Below are 20,116 nucleotides of genomic sequence, written 5' to 3'. Positions count from 1 at the left end.
ATGTATGTTAAACTGGCAAGTACCTCACTTAGCAATTAATTGACTTGCTTATAACCGTCCAGTGCAGTGTTCAAATCACTTGAAATTGCTACACAGTTAGCATTCATTTTATCCAAAATTCATTAAACAAATTTCACACCAAACATATCAGCCTTCAAGTGTTATTTCTGCCAGAGTCCTTTTTAGAAGGTTATCGGGTAGACAGAGCCTACTGGGGATGTTATATTCCGTAAAGGTACCATAATGTAGGCACAGGTAACTTCATTACCCTTCACCTATATTCTTCCCTACATTACACTTATAACTGTTTACAGGGACTGACCTTTTACCTAGATACAACACCATTCAGAACGCAGGTTTTCCCTAGTTCGAAATCTCATACGTTATGGAGGAGGATTCTTGGAAGCACAGCAGGACTACCATCTCCTTTATAATATCTATGTATAAAGTTCATGCCTGACGTCATACTTAGGCCTACACAGTAATATAGCGAGGTATGACCTATGGGTAGAAGTGCATCTCATCTAGCTAAGACAACAGAGGAGACCAAGACTTTCCGGCCGACACACTGACCAGAGACGATGAGGTTCCTACATGCAGACACTCCAGCTCGCAGTGGTCTAAACATTCCTTTTGGGGGTGTCCAACCCGAGACCAGGATAGGGTCCCACAGGCTTTCACTACAGGTAATGGGGTTGATTTTATCCTAGAGGGATTCTTGGCTTAACACCTACACACATGCTAGGTACATTAAGGTACATCTAGTTAGGGAGGCATCTTAGGAGTACGCATCTTTTTATTATCATGTATTTTATATGCTTGTTTGTATTCATGATTACTGCAAGATGTTAGAGCTATACCATCCGTTTACTTTTGTTGCAGGGATTCTGCTCAGACACAGAACTGTGCACAGAGACTCAGGGCCTCAGTGAATTAGGGTGTGCCAAAAACTCACCTTAGTACTCAAAATCCCTTACCAGACTAGCATCAGTGTCTCATTAGCTCTTCGTCCTATAACAAAGTAAACAATGATTAGACAACCCAGAGCCTGCAACTTAGGTTACCTCGGGTAAGGTGGGAAACATGAACACTCTTTGGTTACACTCTCATACTAGTCCAAAACATAGAGTAAAGGGAGACACGAGCAAGTTTAAAATATTTATTTTAATGCCGTGATCTTAGGTGCCAAAACGATTCAAAAAGGGGTTGGTGATGGACAGAGTATCTGAGTTAATCAGAACACTCCTACCCAGTCAACAGATCCAAACTACCAAGCCAATTCTTTACTGGAAGAGGCTGAAATGCCAGAAACCGGTCCCCGGTAGCTTGTCTCCTTTCTGGTGAAGAATTGGCTTGGTAGTTTGGTCTGCCCTGTTCCCATGATGCACTGGGCCAGGGACAGACTAATTTGCATATAGCCAGGTTCTGAGCTGGGATGGGGCAGTGAGATAAATAACGGTGATGGATCAAGCCCTGATCTTTGGACTGGGTAAGAGTGGTCTGCTTAATTCAGACACTCTGTTCATCACCACCCCCTTTTCTGAATCGTTTTTGGCCACTATAGGTGTGGCAGGGTATACTCAGACATGAGTCCCTTTCTCACTGCTCCATCAGGATTCAAGCAAGCCGGGCCGAAGAGGCTGAAATGCCAGAAACCGGTCCCCGGTAGCTTGTCTCCTTTCTGGTGAAGAATTGGCTTGGTAGTTTGGTCTGCCCTGTTCCCATGATGCACTGGGCCAGGGACAGACTAATTTGCATATAGCCAGGTTCTGAGCTGGGATGGGGCAGTGAGATAAATAACGGTGATGGATCAAGCCCTGATCTTTGGACTGGGTAAGAGTGGTCTGCTTAATTCAGACACTCTGTTCATCACCACCCCCTTTTCTGAAGTGATCTTAGGTGCGGCAGCTTAGCAAAAACAAGCAGACATATTATTAGAAATAAGATTATCAGTATTGTTACTATTCCATAAAATACAAAGGGACAAAGCATGTTATAATGCTAAATGGAAACAGGTTAAAAATATACCTATATTTCACCCTCCCTTGCTAGTAGGTTATTTTATAACTAAAGAAGGTCTCTTAGGCTTCCATAGGGGACCCCATACCTCAAGGATTAGCAGGAGTGAATCACATCGATTTCTGCACAAGCTCTCAGTATACAAATGTTCTCCAAGTGTGTTCAATCATGCCTACACAGTGCATTATTCATGGGTGGGGAATTCCTATCTCCCGACGCCCGAGACATCTAGATTTCTTACAAGGGCAAGAGGTTTTAATTTCTATTTTGTCCAAAGGACAAGTAGACAGTCTTGCGGTAATCTGATACACAGCTGTTCAACCCTGTTAGTCACAGCCAGTTAACAGTAGCTTTGCAAAGTTTATTGGCAGTGAAAGGGTCAATGCAAAAGCTGGGGCCTGTACTTTTATTTCTCAAGAGCATAGGAACAACATGATGGAGCTGAGCTCAAAGTTGCAGCTCCGTATAAAGCATCCACAGCACTGGAGTCTTTTTGCTTTCTCCCCCAGATTCATGGCCCTCCCCTGGTCCTTTCATTTTCTTCGAGCACAAAACGAACATGGAGCTTCTGCAGCTCCAGAGCACTCACATCACTGGAATGTAATGTTATCAGCCGCTTGGCTCCTGCTCGGACTTGAACCTTGTGACCTCCTGCCTTTTATTCTGTGCTTCACCCATTGGGCCTCAACCGGCCCCAAGATCCCTCCTCACCCTCGACTCGGGGGCCTACAGTAAAGCGCCATGCTTTCTCTTCTCATGCAGCTCTTGCACAACCCTCCTTTACTGTGCACCTTATGTTTCACCCGGTGCCTGAATTTGCTAATCCCACCCCACCCCCCTCTGCTGCCCCCTCTGACTGCCCTGATTCCCCCGTCCTCCCCCCTCGGCCTCTCATATCCTACATCATCCACAGCTTACAATAAAGCTCATTAGTTTCTCCATGTGGCATGCATGCAGTCCTCAGGAAGAATCTCATGTCTGTCCTGGCACTGGGCCTCTCGTCTCACTTCATGCGTGCACCAGGGGCCTCTGAACAGCCGCTGTAGCAGCTACAGCAGCTGTAGAGTTCTTGATGGGTCTCTTCTTTCTGCAGGTCGAAACAAAGGTTCATAATTGATGTGAAGGGATATATACATGGATGAAAGAGTGAAAGGATGGATGTAAGGATGGATGAATGAACGGATGGATGAGTGAAAGAATGGATGGATGGAAGAGTGCAAGAGTGAATGAATGGATGGGGTGAAAGTGGATGGATGAGTGAAAGGATGAATGGTTGAATGAAAGGGTAGATTGATGGATGAGAGAAAGAGCGGATGGATAGATTGATGGGTAGAAGGGTGGATGGTTGAGTAAAATGGTGGATGGAGGGATACATAAGTGGGTGGATAATATGAGTAAAAAGGTGGATGGTTGGGTTGAAAGACTGCAGAGCAAAAGGATGGATGAGGGATGAGTGAAAAGGGGAATGGATATGTGGGCAAAGAAGGATGGAGGGGTGAAAGATGGAAGGGCAAAAGGATGGAGGGATGAGTGAAAGGGTCACTGGATGGGTATGAGTGAAAAGGAGGATGGAGGGGGTGAAAGATGGAAGAACAAAAGGATGGAGGGATGAGTGAAAGGATGGGTATGAGTGAAAGGGTGGATGGAGGGGGTGAAAGTTGATTGATTGATGAGCGAAAGGATGGATGGATTAATGAGTGGAAGGAAAGAGGGATGGATGAGTTTGAATGATAGATTTAGAGCGGGAAGGATGGGTTTGGCCAGGGGCATTGTGAACCCCTCTCTTTATCAGCTACTGCGGGGGTGGAGCTCCTGATGGGCCTCATCTGTCTGCAGCTCAGCAGTCAAAGGCCCATAATTAACGTGTAACGGTGAGTGAATGAAAGGATGGATGAATGGATGTGTAGGTGAAAGGGTGGATAGATGAGTGAGTGTAAGTGTGGCTTGCTATATGGATGGATGAATGAGTGAAAGGACGGATGAGTGTCTGGATGGTGGATGGATGATGGATGTGTTGAAGGAAAGGGTGAAAAGATAGATGGGTTGCAGGGTGGATTGATTAGTAAGCTAAAGGATGGACAAGTGAAAGGGTAAATTGACGGATGAGTGAAAGGGTACATTGATGGATGAACGGAAGAATGGGTGATCGAAAGGATGGATCGATGGATGAGATGGATGGATATGGTTGGGGATGGCTGGGTAGGTTTGAATATGGATGGATGGATGGACAAACAGAATGGTGAAAGTCTGATGAAAGAATGAATGGATGCCAATGTAAAGGTGAAATGCTAGATATCAGTGGGTGAATGAAAGGATGAATGGGTAGATCTGCAAAAAGAGGCAAAATAAAGAAATCACTAGTATTCAAAACATTCTATAATATGAGCCTGACATAACCAGAGAGACTATTATCTGAGCGCTTTTATAAAGCGATTGTTGCCATTAATTGACGGTGCACTACATGGCACCAAAGGGACAAGTGGATTTAGTTACAGGACAAGTAGATTTATGAAGCTACCTGTCCCATGGACAAGTAGATATTTGATTAGATTCCACACCCCTGGCATTATTAAAGGCGTCCGTATCTGAGGTGGCCACAGCTGCATATATGTTATGGCTAAAACGTGCACTGATCAGTTTGAACAACAGCCACAGTGTTGATATAACCTTGAAGGCCTCGGCACTCACTCTTCAGACTAAGCTTACGAAGCAAGTCTAACAATGTAGAAAAACAAGTTATTCTCTTGTGAAGCAAAACACTCAGCCTAACTAAACAATGTCTAATGTGTGTGCTGTGTGCAAAAGACAGCAAAAGGAAAAATGGCGTTTAAACTTCTAATAAGCTCATGCTAACTTAACACTGTGTGAATGCAAGGCTCAGCCTAGTACTGCTAATCATCTATATCTTGTACTGTCCAACGGTTGTTGCAGCTCATCTATTTTACACCAGAATAACAGCTGTTCAATAAATACTTATTGAAAACGCCCAGCCTGTTTAATCTGTGTATCTGTCTAAGACAGACTAAGTAAACATGAGTGACTGAGCGAAAAGTAGTATATTGTTTACACGGTCCTGAGAGATCAGAGTTTGTCATGTTCAATGGTTGCCAAGAACTATTCTCTCCTTGGTAAGAGGAGATTTTAGTGGCACTGTGAGCTAGCTGATACAATTGGCCAACGTACTCAGTGGGGGTGTTCAGAATCAGTCTGACACCAATCCTACAGCGTATGCTGTCTGAACGCACAGATCCTGTGTAGTCTTATAGGAACTACACGACATGGCATCGCCAACGTTGTTTGGGTACTTATTTAACAATAGAATCTGAGTAGTTCAGTTGTGGTAGTCTCAGAGACCAGTACTCACAAATCCCCAGAGATGTCTGGAGTGGGAGGGCACAAACTCCGCCGCAGCCTGGTTAATCAAGCTTGATGGACGCATCGTTCCTAAATTGTGCAAAGCACCTTATCTTAGTTTCCTTGAAAAGCTCTTCTTACTAAAAGAATGACTTAGTCAGAAAATAACGTTCTACAAGAGCTAAATCTCTCAGCGGATGTAGAAGATGCAGATACTATTCAAATTGCAGAAAATTTGGGAATGCTGTTACCCTAAAACTATGTGCACATGGTCTAACATCCAGGGGTGGACCAGTAACTATCGTGATTGAGGCACACAAATCAAGGCATACATTTAACTTTAATATCTCAAGTACATTGTACAGTTCGTAGTATAGAATACAGGATGTACTGTGTGACCTCCTACTGTGTGAAAAGATAGGGGAGGGGGAGAAGAATAGGGGAAGAGAAAGAAGGTGAAGAGGAGAACAAAAGTTCAACAGTTTGAGAGCTCTAAGGCCCGTGTTTCGGGTGTGAGTCTCTTGTTTAAAGTGCACCTCCACAGGCACTACCCACCACGTCCTCCTTTTGTCTCATTCTCAGGGTTGTAGTCTATTGTATGGATCCAGCTCTTTTCCCCCACTTGTTTCATGGGCTCTAGGGCAGTGTCAGTCTCTCACCCATCCATGGGGCACGTCGAAATTTCTCACAGCAGTGGGTTCACCGGCAGTGGGTGAGGCCTTCCTGCAGAGAATGCAGAAGCCCCACTTGAGGCGTGCAGCTGCCCGTTGTAGGTTGAGTCTCAGAGCACCGGCAACAGGAGCAGATGCTTCTGGCATAGGTCTTCTTCTGGTCCTCAGTGATTGCTCTGAGCTCGGAGGCCTCCAGGATTTGGCAGGCCCGGTCATGTTACTTTTGGTGATTCATTTGTCGTTGGGGCCTCCCTGGTTGGAGCAGTCTAACAAAGTGGCAGTTCCCAGATTGGAGGGACGGCCTCAAATCATCAGGGTAGGGCTTGCTACCAGGCACGTCTGGGGACTTAACGGGTTCTATACTTACATATGGGTAACCTTGACAAACACCTGTGAATTGCAGTCGTCACTTTCTGGTGGTGATCCGAACCAAATAGCACACACTACTAGTGCTGCGGTCACACCGTCCATGTTCAGAGGCACCCAGTGGGTGACATAGGCAGATACCTATTCCAGCTTCAATTGACACGCAAATTCCAGCATCTTATTGGTGACGACAAGAATAGAATGCTTCGGTACCTGCTCCAAACATTCGACACTCTTAACAGCATCCGTCATTCAGATTGGGATTCTCTTTTGGACGGGCCCTTGCTCCAGGGTGAATTGCTACAGCCACCCCGGCGGTCTGTTCCTCCTGCATGGTTGGTGCTCTCCTTCCCTCTCGATTAGACATGGCTCCTTGCCTACCAGAACAAGTGAGCAATTTTTTCCTTCAGATTGGACACTAGGTGGTGTTCCTTCACCTCCAGGGAACAGAATGCCTGGTAGATACAAGCTCTGGGTTGCGCGGTGGTCCTGATTACTTTGCAGAGTACGTCCTCCTTGAAGTGAACTTGGAACAAGTGGGTCAGCTGATCCCACTTTTAGACTGAGTTTTTCAGGCACAGATAGATTCACAGTCTGCATTTGTAGACCGGTTTTGGTTGATTCTCTTTTTATCTGTCCTTTTCAGGTTGTCTTCCGTGCTCAGCCTTTGTCTTGACTGAGGCTCCTCAGACCAGGGTTGTCTCCATGCCGGAGCACCCAAAACTGAGAGACAAAGAGGTGTGAGCAGACTACAACCTTAACTGTTAACAGCCACATCCTGTAGTGATCAGGAAGAGAGACAAATGGCTGCTTCTCATCCAAGGACCCTTCGTCTCAGAGCGGTAACTACAGTCCTACTCCTGCCATCCACCAAAATGGCCATTCCATAAAGACGAATCAACATGTCTATGTCTTAGAAAGGACCTAATCAAATTCAAAGAGGTAGCTTGTCTCCTCTTTCCAAATTTCAGTGTTCGTATTCTCTTTCAAATCTCAGGAATTTTAGCAAACTCATCTCGGTCTTATAGACATGAACAGACCAAGGCCTGACAAGATGGCTCACTCATACACCCATGTACTGCACACCACACCAGCACACAAAATCTTGGCCCTAGGATTCCAGGTTCACGGTGAGCAACATTTGAGTAAGTGGCTCAGTAGGCTTCCACCCATATGACACAGGTAAAAAGGTCTGGTCAGACAGTAATTGCTACAAAACATGGTGCCAACATGGAGCTACATGCTTGAAAACTATAAATGGATGCAATAATAGTAGAGTAGCTGTCACTATAGGGGCTTTGATTGTGTGTGTGTGTGTGTGGGGGTGCTTGTAAAGCGCACTGCGACTCCATGGAGTATCCTGGCGCTGAAGACCGCTGGGGAACCCGTCCTGGTTTTCCCTGTGAGATGGTCCCTTTCTGGGTATCTCCAAGGTGAAACCAGACATCCCCGGCGTCTGTAGGGGGCAGTTGTAGAGATGAGGCAAGCTTAGTGCCCAGAGTTGCCGAATGTGTTCCCTGGTTAGAGTAGGCACCGAGGCGAGAATTATTGAGTCCGTTTTGACCCTGGTCCATGACCCTGCCGCGTCGGGAATTGAACCCTGGTCCCGGGCCGTTCTCTGCTTACGGGTCTGCCGCCTCTAACCAGTGAGCCACACCACTCCACTGTGTGACTCTCCTGGACAAGTCCGTAACCTGTTGTCAGTCAACGGCAAGCCTAGGCCTCCATGCATACACTGGATTAATGTGCAGATGCAGGCAAAAGACACAATAACAGATCCTTCCATTTAGGGTATGAAGGATAGGGAACACGACTGTTCACCACACATTTTCTGTCTCAACATTTTCCAAAGAGACTTCTATTTGAATTGAGGAAACTATTTCCAGTCCGAATGAGGAAGTACTTCTTAGTCTGGGTTCTGGAAAGATTTGGAGTGTCAGAGTTTGTCAGCTGCAGTGTAAATGTTCCAGAAAGACAAACTAGCATTCCATTTATTACTTGTGTAATCGTTGAGAGACTTCTAACAGGGCTGGTTGTAAATTTGAGATCTAAAACTTTGTCTCCTACTAAAACATTTGTCTTGACTATATGTCTTGGTTTCTTGCCTTGTAAACAGTTTTTTCTTGCTGAAGCAAGAAATGGCTCTGGAGTAATCGTTCCACTTTTGCTCACTGTCCTTTTCTTACTTCTTTATTTATCGCTGTCTTGAAGCTCAAATTCCTCCATCTACAGAGAATGAGATTATCTGTGACCTCCCCCGAAAGCTTTAGAATTTTTGCATTCCTTTTTTGTTTCAATTTTTTTTAGAAAAGCCTTGGTCTGAATGAACAATAAATCTTCCCTTGTGAGGTCCCACCTACCTTAGCCTTGAAATGTAGTTCCAGCCTTCTAAAGGTCACAGTTTTCTCAGGATGCTTGAAGCTTCCTCGTAATCATTCATAAATCTCCCAAACTGCTGAAGGCGGTTTCTATTCTACAAGGACATAAGTAATAGTGAGGGATAGGATCAACTGCTCGGTCAGGCCAGGGTCCAGCCAAATTACAGTTCTAACTGGTGTTCTAGCTCTTCCACAAAATGCCCCTCTTTGTCTTTTATCCCCTGGGACTACACCAGACTAGCTGGGCTGACTCGTGGGAGTACCTTTCAAAGCTTGGAAACATGGGAAAGCAGGATGTAGTCACTAGCCTTTTCCTATCAGGTGGAACTCGCTACCTACTTTCTCGTCTTCTTCCAGGTATAGTTATGTTTTGAAGTTTATAGTGTGGGAGCCATTCTTCTACTAGTCAGTATCTTTTGCTTGGCAATGGGGCATAAGCATATTCTAAGGATGTCCCCACACTAGATTCAACCCTTTGTTGCAGCAGTTCCTGAAATCTAACTACATAACAATGTCCGAAAACACTATGTTGTGGACTTCCAAAATGAGAGGACCGTAGGGTCTCTATATGGAGCTGGTTTCGCTTTCACCGGGGCAAGCCTATTAAACTGAGACCTTCGCCCACCAGCAAGAAACCTACCCCTCAGAACTATCATCCCGTCTTGGGGTGGCACTAACCAGCCTGGCTATAGGACAGGCCAGCATCAAACCGAAGACCAACCCAAAACCCTGTTTAGCATAAATTGGCTTTGAGAAATCTGGGTCAGAGGGTCTCAAGCGGGCAGGGGATACATGTCCAATTGTACAACTGGGTTCTTTTGCCAATGTTATCCTGGCATCCTTGTACTGATTACCCCAAACTGAGAGCCAAGTACCCCTTGTAAGCTATTGTCTCAAGTTAGCGAGGCTGGGCAGTTCTAGGCTTACTGTTGGGAGCTGCTGTGGGTATTCCTGTTGGTGCTACAGTTGGCCGCAAAAAATGTTTCCCCTTCTATTTTTTACTTTTAAATCTGCTGATGTTTCTTTTTGGATGCATCTATTCCTGTCTCATCCTTCGAGGTGTGATGGTGACCCTCAGTCCATTCACTCCTGGCCAGCTCCTTGCCCATCTGGTACTGTTGCGTTGTGCCAGCTGGGGAGCTGGCTCTCGCCTTTATTTCTCTGGCACGTTAATGGTAGCATGGGCATGAGTACGGTGGTGCCACACTCCTGCCCACCTAGACAATATGTGGAGTAGTAGGGGCACAATCGTTATGGCGACTGTTGGCCTGGGGAGCCTTTGCATCCTGGGCCAACTTGGTCAGGCCCAGTAGCTACCTGGTTTCGGTGACTATTCGCAACTGTGGCTGTTGGGTTGCAAAGTTCAGTATTTGAGTAAAACACATTCAGCGTTGGCTGGTCTGCTGGGTGCTGGCCACCCCTAGGGGTAAATAAAGAAATAAAGGGGGCCAGAGGGGGAGCGCTACGTGTGATCCCTTAGGTGGGTCTCCTGGGGCACTGATACACCACAGGTGATCATTAATAACCAAACACTGTGATGAAAGGAATGTTTACAATTTTTATAATCATTGGCAAAAGCTCGGGGTAGCACTCCAACCCATCGTTCATTTGCCCATCACACCAACTCAGTTTGTCATTTTCCCCATTTATATTGACCTTTTAAGCTCTGCTGCTGTTTCTTTTTGCAGACGCTTCCCATGTCCCATGCTTTGAGTCCTCAGCCCATGTAGTCCTGGCCGGCTCCCTGCCCGGCCACCACTATTGCTGGAACTCTCCTGTGTTACTCTGGCTATTGTCCTATTCTCCTTGCCACCTGGACAATACGGGTAGTGGAGGGGCACAAGCGCTTTGACGGCTTCTGGCCTGGGGAACCCACACCTCCTGGGCCTACTTGGTAAGGCCCTGGGGCTCCCCGGGATCGGTAATTATTCGCTACTGGGTCACAAATCAAAATATTTGAGTGCTTCATATTCCGCATTGGCTGGCCTGCTAGGCAATGCTTGTCCCGAAGGGTAATTAAAGAAGGTCAGAGAGGAGCACCACATGTATCTCTCAGGTGGGTCTCCTGCGGCTCTGGTCCACTCAGGAGATAATTAATAATCTCTTGAGCCTGGTTTAGATTTCCTTGCCCTGACCCTGGCGGCTTCAGAAACCAGCTGGGCAGACGTCAACAGAGTAGGTTAAGCAAATTCTTTCTCTGACCCAATGTATCAGTTTTCATACGATTTGGTTCTTCTTGCTCTGGGTGGTGTACTCAAGCCACCATAATTGCTTACTTGGCGCCCCCTGGCCTCTAAGATTTTAGTAATTTCCTGGCAGAGCTTTTAATTGACTGCTCTTCCTCAGGCACTTGTACTCCGAACCTTCTGCTCCTTGAGTTCTCCGTAGCCTGACCCAGGATTGATTAACACCACATTGTGACCAACCAAGCAGGCTACACCATCAGCCTACTACAAGCCTCAAAACCTTCTACCCACTTATAGGACGCCTCTATTTCTTTTAGTGGTCTGGTACGCCCTCTGCCAGGGTAGTCCAGCTAGATCTGGGCCCCACGAGTCCAAGGGAGCCCTCACTTTTAGGGGTTTCAGCAAGGCTCTTCTCTGATATTCCCCAAAGGGAGTGGGGATGCAAGTACCGCTAACCCTTGGGGAACGGTCCAACAGAGTCCTAGACAGTACAAGTCCTGAGTGACTCCAGACAGGAGCTCGCCATCTTCATGGGTCCTTCCTTTTTTTCTTATGTAGTCCTTGCTCAAAAGTTCCCCCTTGTAAAGGGGTTTAAAAGAGGAGGTAGAGCGGTCTAGATGGTGGGGATCTCTGCCCAGTCCAGCATTGCCACATCATGTTGCATCATTTTAAAGATGTCAACATAAATTGGTGGCCGGTAAATGACCTTATCTTTGCCCCTAACTGACACATAAAAGCGGATTCCTCCCCTCCAAGACTTCAAAGGGAGCTCTTGGTGTGGTGTGACTGGTGTCAAAGGTCTGCCTGATTCCCTACAGTGCCCATGGGAAGGGCGTATATGAAGTACCACTTTATCAGACTGTGAAGACTTTCCCTCACCACCTTGCTCTGTGAAGAGAAGACTAATCCCATGTAAATGGGCCTGTTGTACCTGGCCAGCAGAGTAATTCTCATCGACCAACGGGGTAGGTGATAAACAGAATTTGCTTAAGGTTATGTCTCAGGGAAATGTTGCAAAAAATGAATTAAGTGATGGACGGTCAGTATAGCCAATTTCATTTGAGCGCTGACCTTTTAAAACATGGCATTGCTCATTTCTCTATACAGTACAATCCAAAATAAATATTTGGGGCATTTTACCCTATAGTGTGAATACAGTGCACCACCAAAGACTTACAGTAAAGCACTACAAACTCTGTCTAGTCAAATAGAAATAGGATTTTAAAAATATATTTCCGATCGAATTATAAGGCCTGCACAGGCTGCAATAAAGTACTACAATCTGTGACAGGCAGACTGTGCATAGATTCCGGCCCGCTAGCTAAGCTAGACAGTAGTCCTACTCGCTTCAATCTGCACACATGGGTACATGCGTATGCTTGCATGTAACTAGGATAGAATGTGTTAACTCTTCTGTGCAGCAGTGGGCCTCATTTTAAAAAGCTGTTGTTACCACTCAAGTGTTAGTTGAAACTCACGATGAGTGAAATTCACTCACTCACACCCGAAATCCACGAACCAGAAGCCCAAAGTTAAAAAGCGATAATGGCATCAAAGTGAAACATTCCATGGATTTGTCCACCATTTTGAAGAGGTCCTGCTTATTATCAAATGGCAGAATGCCTACAAACCGCTTCTATTTATTTAACGGGCTGGCAGGAGATAGCTGAAGACATCACAATTTCACCTCTGATGCCCAGTCCATCTGAGCTTCCAACGTTTGTGAGTATATGAACTCTCTAGTTGGACAGGGTGCTTAATCCGGCCAGCTGGGTAACCACATACCATCAAAATCAAATTGCAATTTTCAGGTGTAAATTGTACAGCTCATACCTTAACGAATACATTGTTGGTAGAGGCATCTTGAAGTAAAGGTACACAAATGCATAGTTACTGCGTGAGACAGCGTGGGGCACCCATGATTACGTGTGTAACACCTGCCATGTGACCCATGACTAAAACCATGTTAATATCAACTGTATGATATGTTGGGGGATGTTGTGGATAATTGTGTAATATTATCTTTTTCTTTCTGTGGTTACTTCAATATGAAGCACCTCCAGTGTTCAGAACGATGAACTTAAGAAGAATGGGGATACTGGAGATGCTCTTGATGGGAATTTACAAAGGAAGAGAAAGCTTGATGACCAAACCCCCATGGAAAAATATAATCTGAAATACCTATGTGTTACTGACCTTTGCTCACAGAGCTGGTGTGAGCAGAAGATGGTTTATGGATTTGAGCTACCTGATGTCCAACAGTTGGATGCAGTGCCGTTAATCACAGCAGGTTCTAGCATACATCTAGCCAGAGGTAATACTATTCTGTGATATTTCTCTACTACTCATTAATCCTGTTGTCACTAACAGCAGATTTCCTTTTTGAAATTTTGTTGACCTGAATACTAATTATTTGGGGAGCAGTGAGCATAAAGAAAATTATTTAAAGATGAGTTGTCTTATGGAAAATGATCAGATCTTTATTTACCTCTCCCTATGTCCATTCTTATATTTTGATTTCCTCCCCCTCGACCCCCGCCCCCACATTCAATTAAACTTGCAGCTATATGGTGTGCTTTGCAGATTTTTTGATGGTGTAAAGTGGATGTCTAGGAGCACGGAGTAAATATCAGTATAGCCACATAAATTACATTTTATATAATCCAAATAGAAATTATGTATAAAATGAGTGGACATCCTAAAAAAAAAACACCCTGGTTTAGTTAGCAATAAAATATGTTGTTTCTTTTTTTATGGTTATACAATAAAAGCCTGACAGATGAAGCAATCCTACATTTGATACAATATAACATTATCTCGCTGCTATTCACAGATAACAGAAGCAGTCTTATATGAGGAACTCAATGTTGGTATTTTGTGGAAATCCCATAATTTTAAAAACGAATGTACTTTAATAGTAGTTCCTAAGGCAAAATAATATTTTCAAGTAAATTATTTTTACATTTTCATCAGTATGCTTCAACCTGTGAATAGTTAAATAACTATTGGATTTCAGTGAAGTTTGAACAAACTATTTATTTTGGAATAATTGGACTGGAGGTGTAATTGCACTCCACTCCCTTCCGCCCCCCCCTGCCCCCCATTAATAAAGCGAACAAACTCTTCTCTCTTGCGCTTCAGTTAACTTTGTTGCAAATGTTACTGGTATATAGATTCTTGTTGAAATACAAAAAATTAACGCTGCATCATAATAGTGCATTCACATTTGATTTGGGGTACGTCTCCATTCCCTCATTTTATATTTTTTAGAGCTGGAAGTCCATGATATTGTGTCTGTGAGCACCACCACGCGTGAAGATTCTTGGGCAGTAAAATTTCTGAATCTCCTGTCCATGATTCCGGTTTTGCAAGCAGGTACAGTAACCAAGGCAGATAAGGGTACTCTTGGCATTTGGGGCCAGATGTAGGTGGCCATTTACCGATCGGTAACGGCCGATTTCGGCCGTTATCAACCGGTAAATGGGTTTTTGGTATGTAGAGGTCTACATTTACCGATTCGGTAAAATACCGAATCGGTAATTTTACCGATTCGGTAATTTTGGGATGTAGGTGGGACTCTTCAGAGTCCCTAAGGGCTTACAGATTCGGTATTTTACCACCCAATTCAATTGGGTGGTAAAATACCGAATCCAGGTGTGCATGCACATGTGTGCATGCACACCTATGCCATGTGACAGACAGACATGCCCTTAGGGCAAATAGAAGATTGTAGTCTTTTTATTTTCCCGACAGCATTATACCTATAGTAACAAGGCTACATAGAGCAGGTTCATTCAGTCAAGAATGATGTTTCAACAGGACAAAATCTAAGGACAGATATTTCTGTTGTAAAGGATATTTTGCCTTTTCAAGTGAAAAATATATCCAGATATACCTTTAGAATCTCTTCTGGTTCTTTCCCATCTGAACACTTCTGCCCTTAGGGCATGTCTGTCTGCCACATGGCACACATGCCAGTATTTGGGGTGCTAGAGGGTGTCTAAGTGACACCCCCTGCACCCTTGCTGGAATCGGTATTTACCGAATCGGTAAATACCGAATCGGTAAATACCGATTCGGTAATGCCCATAGGAATCAATGGGCATTACCGAATCGGTATTTACCGATTCGGTAAATACCGATTGTTACAGAATCGGTAATTCAATTACCGATTCTTCCTACATCTCCCCCCTTCTATTTTACCGATTCATAAATACCGAATCGGTAAAATTCGGAATTATGAATCGGTAAAATAGAATTACCTACATATGGCCCCAGGTGTGCTACCGTAACTTTTCTTTTTTCGTATGTTGTATTTCTCTGCAACGATAATGAGCCTTCTCGAGATGAGCTGATTTGCAAAATGTATTTGTATCCTGTTCTTGGGCAAGTTCATCCAAATTAAATTGTATAATCCCCGTAGAAGAGGACAGGCACCTTTTAGTGGAGTGCTATATTTTTCATTTTAATTTAAGGGGCAGTGTGCTTTTTTAAATCATTATATTTCTGTTAAGAGTTGAACTGACCCATAAAAGGAATTGGAACGTTTTTATTATGTACGAGGAAGGCACAGTAAAATGTTTACCACCAGTTCTCCTGTACATATCAGACGATCAGCCCTTTACAGCATTATCAGCATAGTATAGCTAACGGTTGACCCGCTAAATATCAAATAGAAGATTGTAGTCTTTTTATTTTCCCGACAGCATTATTCCTATAGTAACAAGGCTACATAGAGCAGGTTCATTCAGTCAAGAATGATGTTTCAACAGGACAAAATCTAAGGACAGATATTTCTGTTGTAAAGGATATTTTGCCTTTTCAAGTGAAAAATATATCCAGATATACCTTTAGAATCTCTTCTGGTTCTTTCCCATCTGAACACTTCTGTGAAACAGCATAATAACACCTAAATGCAGCTACTTCTTGATACTGTATTTGATATAGTTCAAGACGGCCATCATGTTTCATAACACAAGGGGTGGTGGGATAGAGGCGCTTCCACTGTGACATCCAACTGCAGCATCCCCATTGGTGGAGGAAGGTAGCAACTGAACATAACTAGGGCGTGGGGGAGGAGAGGGAGGAAGGGGGAGAGAGGGAGAGAGAGGGAGGGAGGGAGAGAAGGAGGGAGAGAAGGAGAGAGGGGGAGATGGAGGGAGGGGGAGATGGAGGGAGGGGGAGAGGGAGGGTGGGGGAGAGGGAGGGTGGGGGAGAGCGAGAGAGGGAGGGAGAGGAGAGAGAGAGAGAGGGGGGTGAGGGGGAAGAGGAGGGGGAGGGAGAGGGAGAATGAGAGGGAGGGAGAGAGGGGGAGAGGGGGGAGAGAGAGGGGGGAAGAGGGAGGGAGGGGGGAGGGGGAGAGGGAGAGAGGGGGAAAGGGGAAGGGAGAGAGGGGGAAGGGGAAGGGTAGGGAGGGGGATAGGGAGGGAGAGCGAGGGAGAATGAGAGGGAGGGAGGGAGAGGGAGGGAGGGAGAGGGCGAGAGGGAGGGAGAATGAGAGGGAGGGAGAATGGGAGGGGGGAGGTAGAGGAAGGGGGAGCGAGAGAGGGAGAGGGAGAGAGGGAGGTGGAGAAGGAGAGAGGGGGAAGGGGAGGGAGAGAGGTGGAGAGGGGAGGGGGAGGGGGAGGGGGAAGTGGAGAGGGAGTGGGAGAGGAAGGGGGATAGAGGGGTGGAGGGAGAGGGAGGGGGGAGGGAGAGAGGGAGAAGGAGAGAGGGAGAAGGAGAGAGGGAGAGGGGGAGCATTGCGCTCAAAGGACCCACATCTCCTTTTTAGGTGGAGCCTATACAGCGCTGGCGCTGTTAGTCGATCTGTTGTATCTGTTTTGTGGAGTCTGACTCCTCCCAGGCTTTGGATTGGCTTTTTTATGTGTCACTTAAAAAACAGCCTTCAATTGGCTAATGGTTGTGCATGTCCCATCTTTTTTTACAAAGTTGACTCCAGTGGACTCATTATGACCCTCTAGACAGAGACTAACCTTTAGCAAATCGGGCTGTAGGAAACCGTAGGAACATTCCATCTTCAACTGCTAGACCAGTTATCCTCCAGACAAGTAGAGCCAGACTAGTTTTGGCCTACTTAACGGTTATCACAGAGGCATTTATTTATCATAATGCAGTGTGTAAGTGACACACAAATGTAAACATGAGTTTTAATGATGTGTGTTGAGAAACATGTGTGTTAAGAATTAGCTATCCTATTTCCTGTTTTGCACAATAGGTGGAAGAGTTCGTGAGTTTCCAGTTTTTGGAGAAATGGAAGGTATTTTTATGGTGGGAGTTGTTGATGAACTACATTACACAGCTAAAGGAGAACTTGAACTTAATGAGTTAAAGACTCGGGGAAATCCCTCATTGCCTGGAGAATCTCAGAAGAAAAGTCACTATTTCCAGGTAAGTAGATTGCACGTCGTCTTATCTTCAATTTTTTCTTAATTTAACTCTTATGCAGTGTAAAATGTTCTATCTGGTCTAATCATTCAAAGGTATATCTCAGGAAGAATATGGTATTTTCAGAAAAGAAAAAAGTGAACAATACCCACAACTTCTATTCACTGACTCATAGTTCAAGACTTTGGACCTGTGCTAGGGCCAAAAACTCTAAGTGCATTCTTCACTGGAGCAGTCATTGTCCGTTAAACTCTAGTGTCATTGCCTCACCCAGTGTTCAGCCAAGCCTCTTTTCTCCTGTATTTTCTGCTAGTCTATATTTTCTGAATACCACTTACAAGGTTACATATGCTGTATCTTCAGGGATGCTCAGCGGATAGGTGGTGCCAGATGTCGTTCTCATTGAGAAGAACTCATTCTGATGGCCCATCACCTTGATAGTCCCAGGTTTAATATGTCTATAGAAGATATATGCAGAGCCGTCTTCTAGTAACCTACTCATGGAACAAACCATCATGACAGACTGTGTACTGGCAAGCTGGGGATCCCACTTAGATAACCTGACCCCTCCAGGGAAATAGTCTTGAAAGAACAATAATATGATCAACATGTTGGTGTTTAGAGCAGTTCATCTTAGCCTAAAAGTCTTCCTCTCTGCAATCAAAAAGAATTCTGTTCTTTCAGAGTACAACACTCCATCCAGTATCTAAACTAGCAAGGAGGGGAAAGAATCAGGTCCTCTCTGGATTAAATCGCTTTTGTATTCAATACTATCAGACAACTTTTGAGTCATGGTAGTTCATCTCCTGGACCTTCAGATTCCAGTGAAAAACAAGCTCCGCAGACACCTTTTAAAAGTAGAGGCATCTTCTTGTTGTTAAACATACAGCCAGGTACAGACGCTGCCCATTCCTTGCCTTGTTGTCAGCAATGGGAAACAACAAGGCAAGGAATGGGAAGCATCCTTGTGTTAATACACACACTACACTACTTGATTATATAGTAGTTGCAACTGTTCCATCTAAAGAATTTTGAGAGGTCTTCTCACTCTTAACTTATCAAGGCTTGCTTCATCATTGGACAGCTTCTCACACTGGGGTAGGAACATTGCCATCCCAGCGGATACTATGCTTTTGCCCTGCTAGTTCTTATACATTTATTTTGTTGATAATGACTAGGGTGCTTTTTTTTTTGGTAAGAAAAAAGATTAAAATATACATAGAGGTATACTCAAAATGTACTTTATTAGCGAACGCCCCAACAAAATCCTATAATTACCGACATGTTTCGACCCCCTTTGGTAGCCTATACAGTAATCGGGTCTTCAGGATAAAGGAATTAAAATATATGATATACAGTCAAACTATGCAGATAAGATAATAATTAGTTCCCTCCCAGTCCCTCTCTCGAATAGGAGCACCTAAGGACAAAAGGTACAGAAGAGACAAATAATTAAATTTCTGTGACCCCGACCTTTCCATTTGATCTTTATGGTCTAGCAGCTATATTCCATTATTTTAAAACAACATAAAAAGATTCATGGTGCACTAGTTTGTTCCTAAACTACACATAGATCTACAATCTCAGGCAGAATAGCCCAATCAAGTAGGCCACGCTGTCATAATCTGACTGATTGCTGCTTATCGGACTTGGGCGCTAATATATATCTCTTAAACTAATATTTCATATAGCACCATCACTACCAATAGCATTTTTTATATTGACTGTTCCTGCAAGAGTATAAGGACTGAAAACACTTTCTAGAAATGGGAAAGTGGCCTAGAAACAGGTGTATTCATAAGGAATGCACATGTGCTGGCACTCAACGACTTTAAATTGTACCATTATTAACAGTTGCATTTTTTGGGGCAGACCATTCCTACACAGACCTCCGACAACTGCCTAAGATAACATTTACACCAAACAGGTCTCTTTCTAATGCATGTACATGTTCATTGTCACTTACCCTAGTTATATTATAGTAGCTGCATCATGGCAAAATGAGGGGGACGTCTCCTTCGCAGTCACACAATAGTGATACAAAATAGTTCGGAAACAGTGGAAAGCACAACTCAAATATCACCAATAGTAGTGTAGTATTCATTTCAAATAGTTCATCAGGAGTGTAACGCTACACTCTTTCATGCCTACCGGCTTGCCGCAGTGATTACCTTGATACATATTCAATCGTTGTTTTATGATGATGTTGAATCGTGCTCCTGTTTTTGCCCCCATTCATGCGCATACACTCCGTGGCGATTTTCAAGTCCACCTCTAAGTTTGGTCTTAATCACGCATCTTTCTCGGTTATTGCTAAGATTATTCTGCATATATTTGTATAATCCTATATCATCCCATTTAGTTTTTTTGTGTTCCCAGGCTTGAGAGAAGGTTCCTCAACACCAGGAGCACTGATCTCCTGTAAATACCTTTGGATGGTACTACTAGATGTCCATGAATAGAGATGGCATAGTCTATGTGGTTTTTGGTATTTGGTGGCATTGCACCTGTATCACAACAGTACTTAATGGGGAGAGCACCACACGTAATATTGAGATTGAGTATTATATGAGACAGAGACCGAGACGTTCTGAAGAAGACTATTGATCCATTGAAGCACGAGGATGATCGGCTGAAACCTGTAACGACAGGGAGATTAGTAACTCTTGTATGTCATCCATCTTTAGCTTTTAACCATATCCGGACATCCATTAACAAATAATCGTTGGGCAGTTCTAGATATTTGTAACAGCTT

The 20,116-nt window shown here is 44.4% G+C and overlaps 1 protein-coding gene across 1 annotated transcript in view; it reads left to right on the top strand.

Moving 5' to 3' along the window:
* The window catches only part of EXO5 (exonuclease 5), a 61,064-nt gene that overhangs the window by 8,486 nt on the left and 32,462 nt on the right, over positions 1 to 20,116 (top strand). Inside the window, exons 3-5 of the mRNA XM_078679322.1 lie at positions 13,029 to 13,288; positions 14,245 to 14,349; positions 17,192 to 17,364. Of these exons, the coding sequence (XP_078535448.1) occupies positions 13,029 to 13,288; positions 14,245 to 14,349; positions 17,192 to 17,364 (538 nt within the window). The remainder of the gene's footprint in view (positions 1 to 13,028; positions 13,289 to 14,244; positions 14,350 to 17,191; positions 17,365 to 20,116) is intronic.

This window comes from Lissotriton helveticus, chromosome 3_1 (assembly GCF_964261635.1).
Source record: "Lissotriton helveticus chromosome 3_1, aLisHel1.1, whole genome shotgun sequence".
NCBI classification, from domain to species: Eukaryota; Metazoa; Chordata; class Amphibia; order Caudata; family Salamandridae; genus Lissotriton; species Lissotriton helveticus.
The sequence above is the reverse complement of the archived record's forward strand: the minus strand, read 5'-3'. Positions and strand labels throughout refer to the sequence as shown.